We start from the raw sequence: 13,686 nt of genomic DNA, 5'->3' as shown, positions 1-13,686 counted from the left end.
TATTAAGAGCAATTAAATTGTATTTGTTATTTGAGATCCACAATAATGCCCAGAATTGAAAAGTGAACTGAAAATTAGACATGATATTCTTTATAACCTATATTTATAGTTTCTTTTGCAAGTTTTGTTTTATTTTGCTAATATCTTGTTTACTATATTTCTTGTTATTTATTTTTCACTAATTTTATAATCATTTTAGTTTGCATTTTCAATTCCTTATTATTAATTGCTGTACTATATGGGTTTTCACATTCCAAATTGATTTACTTATTTACTTAACATTTTATTAGTTTTAAAATTAACTCACTTTTCAATTTTTATTGTATTTGTCCATTTATTTATATTCTTCTTATTATATTTATTTATTAAAAAAGCATTTTGAAAATTTCTTAAACATATAATTAATTTATATATACATACGACTAAGTTATTTAAAGATGTTATTTCTCTAAATTAAGTAATAAAATTCATCTTTTCATATTTACAATTACAACACGGAAGTGAATTTTAGTTAATTTATAAAAAAATTAACAATATTTAAATTGAAAAATCGTCTCTTCATTGATCTATGCTAAAATATTAATCAATATTGAAAAATAATCTAAGTAAACATAGATTAAAACTCACACCAAATAAATATGTTAAAGTTAAAGGTTTCATAAAAAAAATCATAAAAATAAATTATTGTTTAAGTTAAAGAAAACTATAATAATTAATCAATGCTAAATGCAAGCAAGAAAAAAAGTTTAAGAATTCAAGTATGGAGTGAAAGAATAAATAAAATAAAATAAAAGATTTTTGTTTAACTTAGAGATTAAAACATGTAAAGTTTTTTGTAAGTTAATTCGCTCTACCTTGTGCATGGGTTATGAGTTATACGAGATTGACATAAGTAGTTCAACAGGTTCAAATACTTAGTTCTTTCAACACTTTTATTGTAGGCTAATGGGACAATCCATTCAACTGTGTTAAACGTGTATAAAATGTATTCATGAATCACCAATAGAAGTAGCACTAATTATAGAAACTCAAAATGTCAGCCAAGAATAAGGTAAAGTTGATAATAGGAGCATTCTCAACACATTGTCATCAAATTTTATACTTATAATTGATATATGATCAAAGTGTTATTAAAAATTATTCAAGTGATTCATAATGAGAGTCCTCTCCTTATATTTTAATTCTAAAACTCTTCAATAACTACAATTTGTTGCACCTTTATTTAAAAACTATTGATAAAAGAAGAAGATATATATCTTACTCCACGAGAAAAATTTGATAATAATGGTCAAGTTGAAAACGAAAGCTTACGTGAAGAAAAGAAATTTTGACGAGTTGTAAAATTTTGTATTAAGACTTTTGTATGTTGGCTGTCTTTTTTTTTTAGAATAGTGTCTAGAAATATTCTCTCTTTCCTTTCTTTCTCGAGAAGACAAATTCTCTGACTCCATCACTTTTTTCATTCTTATCCGCTGCACCAGCACTCTATTCCAAAATTTCTCGGTCTTCAAGAGATACAATATCTCTTTACAAAATCTATTTGTATTAAGCACATTAAATGGATGAGACATATAAATTGTCCATGACTAACTTTTCTTTTTTCTCTTCTCATTCTCGACTCATTCACTCCTCCAAAAACACTAACTATTCTCTCTCGCTTTCATGTCCTCTCAAACTCGAGTTCTTAAACCCTCTTTTTATCATTATTTTTATCTTTTCAAATCTCTTTATAAATTTATTTCTTTTTATCTTTTGTTACTTTGTTCTTTAATCTTTTCTTTATCTTATCCTTTTTATTATTTTACTAACCCTTTTGTATAGTTTTTATAAGAACTAATTTGTTAAGAATCAATTTCGTGTTCGCTGGGAGACGAATTAGGGTTGAATTTCCCTTTCTATTTTGTTGGCTATTATATTAGCAATACTGAAGTTGTTGTAGTTTAATAGTATTAATTTGATCGCGTCAATGACAACGTTATCATACGTCTATCTTCAATCCTTGCTCATCAGACAAGGCAAAGTGCCTTGTTTCCCTATTAGTTCCATCCTTGGATCACTTCCCACTCGGGGATCAAGATCCCCTTCCACAATAGACTTGGTGATAGCGGTTGATTTTACGTATTTTTGTGTGTATATTTTGTGAATAAATCAACTCTTTCATAGCTTTTACCTTGTTTTATCCTCAAGTTTAATGTGTTTTCTAGTTTTCTTGTGTTTTATTTAGTATATGCTTGTTTTTACCTCTAATATCTTTGTTTGAGTGTGTGAAATAAATAAATAGGAAGCAATTCTAGTGGAGGAAAACAAGCAAGAACTCAAGAGAACATGTTTTGGGACAATAAAAGACTAATTTGAAGCAAATACCCATGTTGGACGTTTTTAGAATTGCACAAGAACTTAAATTTTAGAATGCTGTCAAAATTGCCTGGGGCTGAGCGCTGTAATGCTAATTCTTACCATTATGTAAGCATCATTTTAGTAGCAAAATCAACTCCTTTCTAACTTGTAACTTGCTTAATCCTCTTCTTTTGTCTTGTTTTCTAAATAAATGTGTTTTAGGCTACATTGATGTATTATCATCACTAATCCCCTTATTTTGTAGCTAATATTATGCTTAGAAGAACCTCCACCAATGTATAGAACTTAACTAGCCACAAAAGCAAGTAAAACAAAAAGAGAGAATTTTGGAATGCTGTGGCTAGGGTGCAGCTGGCTTGCAGCTGAGCGTCACCTCTCTGGAATGCTGTCGCTGGGCTGCAGTTGTGGTGCAGCTGAGCGGTGACGCTGCTGATGTGTTAAAATGCCTATTTATTCAAGTTGTCTCGAAGCATTTGGGGTCTTTGGTTCTTTGGAGGTGCATCTCACTCAGAGGAGAGCTTGGAGGGTTGCTAGAGCTCGTGGGAACACTCCCTTCTTCCTCTTGGGTTCTTCATCTTCTTCCATGGCCATTTTGTAAGCTTAAAGGCTCTCCATGGAAATGGAGAGCCAAACCCATCTTGTTGGGGATAGATGCAGCCTCTAAGTTCTTGTGTATTAGTTAAATGATTTGATTATATATATATATGCCTTTTCTATCAATTGCTAGTATTCTTGTTTTCGATCTTAAAGCTTGCATGTAATAGGAATGTTCATGACTTGATTTTTGGGGTTTCATGGATTATGGGGACGTAAGATGAAACCTTGAACTGAAACAAGAGTCCTTGTGGTCATTGATTCTAGGGATGGAAGATGATTCACATGTTGTCTTAAGATCCTAGCTCTTTAATGCGGGTTTGCTTGTTGGATTTTCCAAGGGATAAGAGTTTAATAGGGACAACCTAGGCTCTTTCACCTAAGGGATTAAGGCTAGAGTGTTTTTGTGGATTGACTTTAGTAAATTGATGGAGGGATATGAGATTGTGTATGCACAAGAGTGAAATAGGTGAAACCTAACCTTAGCAATGTCATTTCATACCATTTCTAGTCTATTCCATTTCTAAGTGCCTTCAAACACCAAAGTCCAACCATGTAATTATGTGTAAATTTATCTTTCTTGCACATGCTTGTAAATGAATGTTACGTTCTTGAGTCTAAATAAGTTGTTAATCGCACAATTCTCAAGTATTACGAGTCTCTTGGGAAAATGACACCTGGTCTTACCATGATTTTATTACTTGAACGATTCGTTATGCTTGCCAAAATCGCCTAACAAGTACCACTTTCCAGCGCTGAGCGCCACACTTACAGAGAGCTCCCAGTGGTTCTGGCGCTGAGCGCCACTTTCCACCGCTGAGCACCACATTTCTAGAGAGCTGCCACGAAGGTTGGCGCTGAGCGCTAGGGCTCTACTGTTAAGCGGTGATGACGCTGATGTGTCAAAATGGGTTATTTAAACATGGGTCTCGCGATTTTTTGGGCATTCTTCTCCTCTTACACTTCATTCTTCACCTAGAGAGATTGAGAGAGGCCCTTGGAGGCTGTTTGGGGTGTTGGGAAGCTCTCTCACTCCTCCTTGGGTCTTCAAGCTTCATCAATAATGATTTTTTCCCTTTTGGATTGAGGAAGAAGATGGGTCACGAATTGGAGATGAAATTGCGAAGGGGAGACGCACATGGAGCAACTGCCAAGAACCTTGGGAAAGGCTGTGCATCTTCTCTTTGGTTCCAATTTCTTCCCTATCTCTTCAATTTTGTAGAACCCTAAGTTCTCCACCATGGAGGGTTTTTCCTATTTGTTGAGATTAGTTGTAAAACATGAAATTCTTATGTATTTTGTGATGTTAATGATATATGCTTTTCCAATTCATGTTATTGTTCAATTTTTATGCTTAATGCTTGCTTTGGATTGATCACCTATGCATGAATTGTGGTTCTTGATGTATTGAGAAATATGATTTGAACCTAGAATTAAAATTGAACATCTATTGGATGGAATTGAGATGTTTGTGAATGCATGAGAATGAAATGGATGAATTCTAGTCTTAGCAAATTGTAAATACACTATGTTAAATTCCTTGCACACCAACTGCTTTATAAAATACCAAAAAGAGTTTCTTGTGTTGTTTTGTGCGCTTTGATGTCTAATTGAGTTATAAAAGAAAGAATTGTCATGTGTTGCACAAGTCCCCTCAGAGAGAACGATATTTATCACTTACTACGCTGCGACCGGTGCACTTGTCGTTGGTTTTGAAGCCAACACCTGGCCAACTCCATTCACTCAGCGTTATTGATACTGAGTGGAGGGGTCGGTCGGGAAGCACAAGCTTGTGATGTAGCAACCCTGACTGTCTTTTGGTCTCCATGCATGGTGATGATGTCGTTGGATGTTGAGTGGAACTTCATTACTGAGTGCGAGGTAATACTATGAGAACTTGGCAAGCGTGGGCTCCCAAGGTTAGGGATCATTCTTCCTTTCTGCCTCTCTATCATTTCCCTTCTTCTCGACAGACTGTAGCATAACTTTCGTGCCAATTATCCTCACCTTAATGTAGTACCCTTCGACCTTTTTCCGGTGCATATACTTGGTAGCTTTGAGTCTTATCTATTGCATGCTCGTTGGAGGCGTCATACATAAATCGTTGACGAATGGTCAGAGTCATGATCATGTAATGGAGTATGAGCTCGAAATTCAGATTCTTTACCTACAAAGCCACCTTATTGAACCGATCAATGAATGCATGCATCGATTTGTCATCCTCCCGCCTAATGTTCAAGAGAGTAAACAAAGTGTGGTCATAATGGCAACTGGTAGAGAACTAGGCAGTGAAAGCCTTGGTCAAGATGTTGACATAATCTATGGAATAGGGAGGAAGTCTGGTCCATCACTTTAGGGCCACCTCCTTGAGGGCGGTGGGGAAAGCCTTGAACATGATGACACCATTGGTGAAGTATAGGTTGACCTGCAAGACGTAGACAAAAATGTGCTCGTTTGGGTCCTCACCTGAATGAGACTGAGTTATGGGTCATTAACCTATTGGCCCAATGACCAACTTACCTTTAGGGAACTACACTCATTTTTTATTAAGTTATCTAACGTGAGAATGCTTCCAACAAGCAAAAGTATGTATCAGCAGTAACACCCTACCTAGTAAAAAACGTGTTTATCAAAAGATGGATGTAACCTTTGATTTAGGGAACGCAATTTTCAGTATTCGATACCCACTTGTCAACATTGAACATACTCCTTCGGACATCCAGTCCTCGATATCAGATAGATAATCCATCAATTACATAATATTCAATGGTCATCCTGCTAGTTGTTGTAAGATATTTGGTACTGAATATCTGATATACAGTATCCTATTAATATTTTTGGTAACTATTTCAAAACATAGTTAATAAGACCGAAAGGTCTTTAGTCACATACAATACAATTACCTTTTAACTTTATTAGTTTGGATGCTTGTAACTTTTAGTATGATATACATTGGACATTTTTGAAATCTAAATATTACATTGTTATTAGTTTAAAGGGTTAAAATATTAACTTTATTGTATTTCACTTCTTTTAATTATTTATCCAATTATTTTGTCTACAACATATTTTACAATAGTTATATTGTGGTCTAAAAGTAGTAAGTCACGTTTTAAAGTTATAAAATGCGACATAATGTATAATACAATTTAAGAATATTATAAAAATGGTCTAAATGAATAACCATATTTTAAAAAATACTATAAATGTGATCTAAATATGCAGTCTAAGGCATGACTTATTATAAGATATATGTCATCATATATATAAATGCATGACTTATTATAACATTATAAGATATCGAAGCATGAGTTTTACATGTAGTCTAAGGCCATAATATTGATGCATACTAGGTTAGTTTGTTTAATTACTATGAAAATCAACTGATTACTTTTTCCCTTGATTATCTAATTTCTTATATTATTAAACAAGGTACTTTATCCAAATCTTCTATGACATCAAAATATCCCGCTTTATATTTTTAATGACTAGTGAGTTTGTCTACAAGAATTATTCATACATTTTGAATTTTTTTTTTAAAGAATCTTGTTTTTAATTTCTCACACCATGAAAAGTTTAAACATATAAATATCGATTAACACTTTATTTGTGAACTTTGTTCAAAAACAATTGACTCAATTCATGTAAAATTGAGTATCGAACAACATATATTCAAAAATGTTCTTTCTATTTTTTCAACATTTTATTGACAAGTTAGAAGTCATAACATCTATTTTTCAAATTGAGATTTTTTTCTACCACATCCAATAATTTTTTATTATTTAAAATTCGAAGCCAAATACAATTTAAATTTTTTTTCTCATTTTTTTCTTTCACATTCTAAAATATTTTTTAAAGATAAAATTGTGTCAAGGTTCTAGTCTCTAAAGTGGATAATACATTGAATAGAAAATGATTGACTCTAACTATATAAGTTAGAGATGAAATAAAATTGACCTTGATTATTATAGATATTATAATTAATTAATTTGTTTTCTTTCATTTTTTTTCTGTTTTACTGTTATATATATTTATCATTTTTTTATATAATCTATACATATTAATTTAATTAATTATTTTATTTATTTTTTAAAATGTGTAAAATTTTGTTTGATAAAATTTAATATGTTATCGAATTAAATTAAGCTTGGTTCAAATTCAAATATGACATTTTTTGAAAAGGGGATTAAGACAAATATTAAAGCACACGTGATACCGGTATCTTGTAATAAGTATAAATCGGACTATTTTAAATGGAATGAAATTGATTTTTAATAAAAGTAAATTTTAAATTCTTATATATTATATTGGAGTATATATATATATATATATATATATATATATATATATATAATTTATTGTGATTATATATTAAATGATTTGTAAATAAGTAGTTTAAAAGTAGGTTAAAAGAAATGAAAAGTCCTTAATTATTTTTAACAGATTTTCTTAACACACTTAATATTAAGAGACCTCTGTTCCAGGTACCTCGAAAAGCATAATTCTCGTTACCCCTCCCTATTAAAAATAAACCTAATTTACAGAAAGAAAAAAAAGGTTTTCTTAAAAGATTCACAAATGTGAAATGGCACCATACTTGTAGATATAATGAATACAAAATATTATTTCAAAGAAAATATTAAAAATAGTATATTTATAGAAGTAGAGTGGGCAGTAAAATGATACTAAAAGGGCATTTAATTATATTAAATAAATTATATTTTAGGATGTGTTTTTCAATTAGATTCCCAGCTACTATAAAACAAAAGGAAAATAAGATGAGATAAAATGTTAAAGAAATACATGGATGTTGTATGACACTAGATTGTGTTTAAATTGAATTCATCTATAGTAGATATAGTGTACAAATTATATATATATATATATATATATATATATATAAATATATATGTATATATATAAATATATATGTATATATATAAATATATATGTATGTATATATAAATATATGTATGTATATATATATATATATATATATATATATATATATATATATATATATATATAATTATCATCTAATTATTAGTTATATAATAGTTAGTTTAAATCATATTTAGATAATTTTTAATTGATTAATGTATAAATATGTGTACATTGACATCACATAAAAAAATAATTTTTTTTAAAATTAGCATATTCAAGTAACAAATTACACTTAAATGAAAACAATAAAAGTATCCACTAACCATTCAATAGAAACTATCATTTATTAGATAATTACTTGTTGTCGTCATGATGCAAAACCTTAAAAGATATTCACACATTTAAAATATAATTAAAAAAAAAAGATTGTAGCAGCTAAAGAAATATTAGAAAAAACAATATGAAAATATGCATAAAAAAATAGAAATATTTAACTTCTTAACAATAAAAACATATATACTCACATGTGAAATCCATGAATACTAACACGTGAACTTCACAAGTCGTACTTCAAAATAATAAATGTTGGGCTTGAAATATAGATACTGTGAAATTTATTTGTAATTAGAGAAAAGTTCAACTTCATTATTTTTCTCGAAAATTCTAGCTTGGTTTTTCCTAGCTTGCTAACATTTGCATTTACAATAATTAAATTGCAGAGTGAAGGATACATGAATATGAATATTCTACTTCCCTCTTTATTACTTAGTTTCAACAGTAGCTGATGCAGTTGCTGGCCATAATTGTGCATTTTTCACCTTCGATATGCTAGCCAAGACACTCAATGGAGTCACATCCCCAACAACTGTCACCTTCTTTGCAGCAAAATCTATGTCGAAGGAAGTAACTCCTGCTCATAGAATCAACAACTTCAAGATCCCCAATTAAGGAAATGGCTTTCAAAGTTAATCTTTAAAAAGAAGTTTCAATTTTCATGCTAGAGATAAGGTTTCTCACCTTGCATTCTGGAGAGATGTTTCCTCACTTTCCCTTCACAGCCTTTGCAATGCAGAGATACTCTCAATACCACAACCTGCAAAACAAAATTACTCAAACCAATTGTTCAAATATTGAAGTTACTTTGCAGAGTTTCCTCCAATGCAAACATTCCTGATAACTATGAAATGGTGTTCCAAATATTTAGTTTCACACTAGCCATACAATAAAGCTGCAAGAAGTGTGGCTCTTGAGAGCTCTGAGGCAAATGCAGAGAGAGAAAACTAACCTGGTCTGAGGAACAAGATTTTGGATGGGAAGAGCTAGAAAGTTTAGAAACAGGAATGTTTTCATCTTGAAAAACAGGATCATAATGTGAAGAAGAATCCAATAAGGAGGAGGCAGCGAGCAAAGATCTAGTTGAAGCATGAGGAGTGATTGAAGCAGAAGGTGGCTTAAGCGAAGTCACTGGTTTAGAAGTGTTGGTGAGATGTTGGGTGGTGTTTTTGTTCTTGTGATTTTGATGTTCCTTGGTTGGAGTTTTGGAACAAGAGTTTTTGTTGGGCTTGTGGAGCTCATGGTAAGGCTTGGGGTTGATGGGTGAGTGAGAAGAGGAACATGGGGCAGTGAGAGATTTGGAAGTGCTCCTTCTTGAGTCATTGATAATGGGGTTGTGGCGGTCAATGACTCTGCCTCCAAGCAGAATGGTGTTGGAAGAAGATGAACATGAGGCTTGATCCGTGCTGAGGCATATGGCTGTTGAGGCTTCAGACGCACAGAAGATTTCCATGCGTTTCATCTTTTAGATAATGCTCACAGAAAACTAGTGGTTCGGAGATTCTCCTTCCAAGAAGAGGGAGTTATAGAGAGAGAAGTTGAGGTCCCATATAGGGACTCATTTTTTAATATTTGATTACTTTAGTTTCTTTTGTTTCAGAGCTGAAAGGTTTAAAATTTGCCAAAGTGGTATCAGTTTGGAACATTGGTCTTTGTAATATTGTAACACCTAAGCTAATGGCTGGCATGGCATGGGACCTGAACCATAAATATGATGCCAAAAATATGATCTACATATTAAGGGTGTTGATGTAGTTGTCTATGGTTTTAGCATGACAATAGGAAAGGGTGCAGGTGCATTAGAAGCATATGGCATGAAAAATTAATCAATGCAGAATTTGACAAGTTTGTGAGGAAAAAGAAGAATGTCCTCAATGGATGTACCCTTCTTGATGTTTTGGTGTTGATTGAAGCAGTGCCAATTCTATGTTAGATCACCTTTATGAGATGCAACCAACATTTCTATTGCTTTAAAGAATGAAAATGATGTATGTATAATAAGTACACTGAATTAAACTATCACGCTCATTCAAAGGATAGATTGAAAAATTTAACTATTTAACTTTTCATAGTTTTTCACTTGTCAGGCATGATATATATCATGATCTCAAATATTCATTTTTTTAATGTATAGTCACGACTATACTTTATTTTATAAATGTACTCCCTGGTCAAGAAGAGTCAACTCTAATGTGATGTTCTGCAACAAGTTCTGTTGTGTGGAACCTAAAAGTTTGTTTATACAATGTGATTTATAGAAAAACTTGTAAACTAGTGAATAAATAAAACTAAGTGAAAATGTAAAATTTATTTCCAATGTATTAAATATTGGTTGTATATAAAAATCCAAGTAGAGTGGTGTTGTGTACAGAACCAGTTTGGATTGACGTAAAGATTAAGTGAAAAAAAATTGTGACACAAAAAACAATATAGCATTGTGAATTGGACAAAGGGGTTTAAATAGTTAGGAAAGGTTGGTGAGATGAAAACAGAGCAACGGCTAGAAATTTGCAGCAATTCATGTGCTAAGTTCGTAGAATCAACAATTTCTGGTTTCTGAAGAAATTATTGGCAACAACAACTGCAGTATGCCTGCTGGACGCAGACTACGAGGGTCCATTATGGACCAATGTACCATACACTGCACTCCAAAATATATTAATGAAACTTAATTACAACTCTTATTTACGTTCTTTTATGTAATATATAATAATGAGCTGGTTCTTTTATTTTTTTTATAAATAATTTTTTATTGGATATAATAAATAAATTTCTATTTTTATGTGTTTGTTAATTTTATACAATCAACTAACACTGATAACAAACATAACTTTTGATATTTTTTCTTAAAAAAAATAAAATCTTAAAATATAGAACTTTAAATTTAATTTATAAATTTTTTAACTTTTGCCACATAATGAATAGAGTAAAAAGATTTATTAAAAAGGTTTTAAGAAACAACTCATATGAAAGATTATGATCATACCTCCTATCAAAATGCTCAGGACAATGAATTTGAGTTTTCTTCATTATATTTATTTAACTTTTTCATTTTACTCAAATAAAAAACTCAATCCAAATTAACACTTCAAACAAGCCAAATGAAAAAGCACCTTCACCAAATCTTCTCGCAAATCAAGATTGGGGTAGCAAATTTTTTTAGTCATGTTCAATAAGATTGTGACCACACAATACAACAAAACACACATACATATGGATTTTACTCTCTTTAACAAAGAAAATTCTCTTCACTCTCTTTTCTTCAAAAATGATGTTCTCTACTTGTTTAATCATATTTATTATGTTTGGATATCTATATCTCAAAGTTAAGCAGCTCTTTTGTTTGAATTTGAAATACTTTTTTTGGAGGGTGTATTTAGGTAATTATTTACATTTTGATAGAACCTTACGTTAGATAATTTGTATATAGGATTGACGTGGTCATTAGACTTAATAATTGCTAAAAAATATTATGTTTTTTTTATTTGAATTTGATTATTGATGGATGCATTTACTTGTTTTGTATTAGTGAAATGGAATATAAAAAAGTTCCAAATTTTCGAACTCGTGATTTCCTGAAAATGGGGACATTAAAGTTTCTAGACGGGTGGGTCTAGTAAAAATCAGAAGTGTGTAAAATTCAGTAATATTTAATTTGGTGAAGTTAAACGGTAACTAGATGAATTGTCTAGTGAAAACCAAGAGTGAGTTAAGCTCAACAAGACAACATATCATGAGGAGGAATGTGTTGGTATCCAAGTGTGAGTCTAAGTCCCACATTGAATAGAAATGAGAAAGTAGAGCAGTATATAAAGATGAAAGACCCATTAACTCATTGCCTTAAGGTTTTGGGTAAAGAGTGATGTCGATCCCTTATATAGCTGGCTCAGATGTTATTGGTGTTTGTGTAACCCACGGGGAACCTCCTCCTCGAAAGACCCAACAGAATGAGTTTGCGAAAAGTTTTCCTATAACACTATTTCTTTGACCTACATTTTATCATTCGAGCATATAATGAGTTATTGTCTAACTCTTTAAAACAAAAAGTTAGTGATGTGGAAGGGAAGCTAATTGTTTTGAAAAGAGAAAAACTCAAATTATGCATCAACCTTTGAAAAGAGAAAGATGCCTAAGACTAACAAGATAGAACCTAATGCAAGATGGGTATCTAAAGATAAAAGTGTTTCTCTTGCAGATATGCTTAATGTCCATAAGGAAACGCCTGTCATGTTGGATAGTGGGTGCTCGCGACATATGACAGGAGAAAAGTCTATGTTCCAAAGCCTCGGAAACAAGAAAGGAGGATCAGTGACCTTTAGAGGAAATCAACGAGGCAAGATAATAGGTGTTGGAAGGATAGGTATAAACGCTTCCCCTTTTATTGGTAATGTTTTGTTAGTAGAAAAACTAAAACATAATCTGCTTAGCATAAGTCAATTACATGATAATAGATATAATTTTGTTTTTTAAAAAGGCCATTACAAAGTCCTAGATGACCAAGATCTACTAATACTTTATGCTAATAGACAAGGTAACTTGTAGAAAATAGATCTAAATGAATTGCATGCTCAAAGAGTCTCATGTCTAGTATCTATGAAAGATGAGGCAATCACATGGCATAATGAATGTGGTCAGGCAAGTATGAGATTAATCTTAAAGTTGCAACGCCATGACCTTGTAAGAGGGTTGCGTAAGGTATCATTCAATTATAAAATCTTTTGTAGTGTTTGCACAAAAGACAAACAAGTCAAGGAGTCTTTTAAAAGTAAACATGTTGTTTCTACAGAAAGACCTCCTGAGTTGCTTCATATAGATTTATTTGGACCTACAAGGATCGCGTCTATGTGTGGTAAACGCTATGGACTTGTGGTGGTCGAAGACTTCTCTAATGGACATGGTTATATTCTTAGTCCATAGGAATGAAGCAATTGAAGCCTTCTATAAACTTTATAAGAAGATATAGAATGGAAAATGTTGCAAAATTGTTTCAATCAAAAGTGATCATGGTAGAGAGTTTGAAAATGAATTATTTCAAAAAATTTGTGAAAACTCTAGCATTAAACACAATTTTTCAACTCCAAGGACACCAAAATAAAATGGAGTCATTGAGAGAAAAAATAGATGTTTACAAGAAATGGCCAAATTAATGTTAAATGATTTTAACACTCCTAAACACTTTTGGGCTAAAGCAATCGAAACAACTTGTTATATTCATAATAGAGTTTATATAAGACCTATCTTATGCAAAACTCCATATGAATTATGGAAGAACAGGAAACCCAACATTTCATACTTCCATCCTTTTGTTTATCAATGTTTCATACTAAATATCAAAGATAATTTAGGAAAATTTGACTCCAAGAATGATGAAGGAATTATGCTTGGATATTTTGGAACTTCTAAAGCGTTTGGGGTTTATAACTCTTTTTGTCTAAGGTAGAAGAAACTATCCATGTTAAGTTCAATGACCATGAGCCTGACCATAAAACGTCAGAGCTAGACAATGAATTTTCTAAA

General features: G+C 31.5%; 1 protein-coding gene across 1 annotated transcript; it reads right to left on the bottom strand.

Annotated features, from left to right (window-relative positions):
* Positions 1-8,405: 8,405 nt before the first annotated feature.
* LOC108325401 (protein SODIUM POTASSIUM ROOT DEFECTIVE 2) lies at positions 8,406-9,804 on the bottom strand. Its single transcript, XM_017558470.2, has 3 exons — positions 9,122-9,804; positions 8,854-8,929; positions 8,406-8,746 (listed from the first exon to the last, which is right to left on the bottom strand). The coding sequence occupies exons 1-3, from the start codon at positions 9,629-9,631 to the stop codon at positions 8,598-8,600; spliced, it is 735 nt and encodes a 244-aa protein (XP_017413959.1). The 5' UTR covers positions 9,632-9,804; the 3' UTR covers positions 8,406-8,597.
* Positions 9,805-13,686: the final 3,882 nt, after the last annotated feature.

The sequence above is a fragment of the Vigna angularis genome, chromosome 3 (assembly GCF_016808095.1).
Source record: "Vigna angularis cultivar LongXiaoDou No.4 chromosome 3, ASM1680809v1, whole genome shotgun sequence".
Lineage (NCBI taxonomy): Eukaryota > Viridiplantae > Streptophyta > Magnoliopsida > Fabales > Fabaceae > Vigna > Vigna angularis.
The sequence above is the reverse complement of the archived record's forward strand: the minus strand, read 5'-3'. Positions and strand labels throughout refer to the sequence as shown.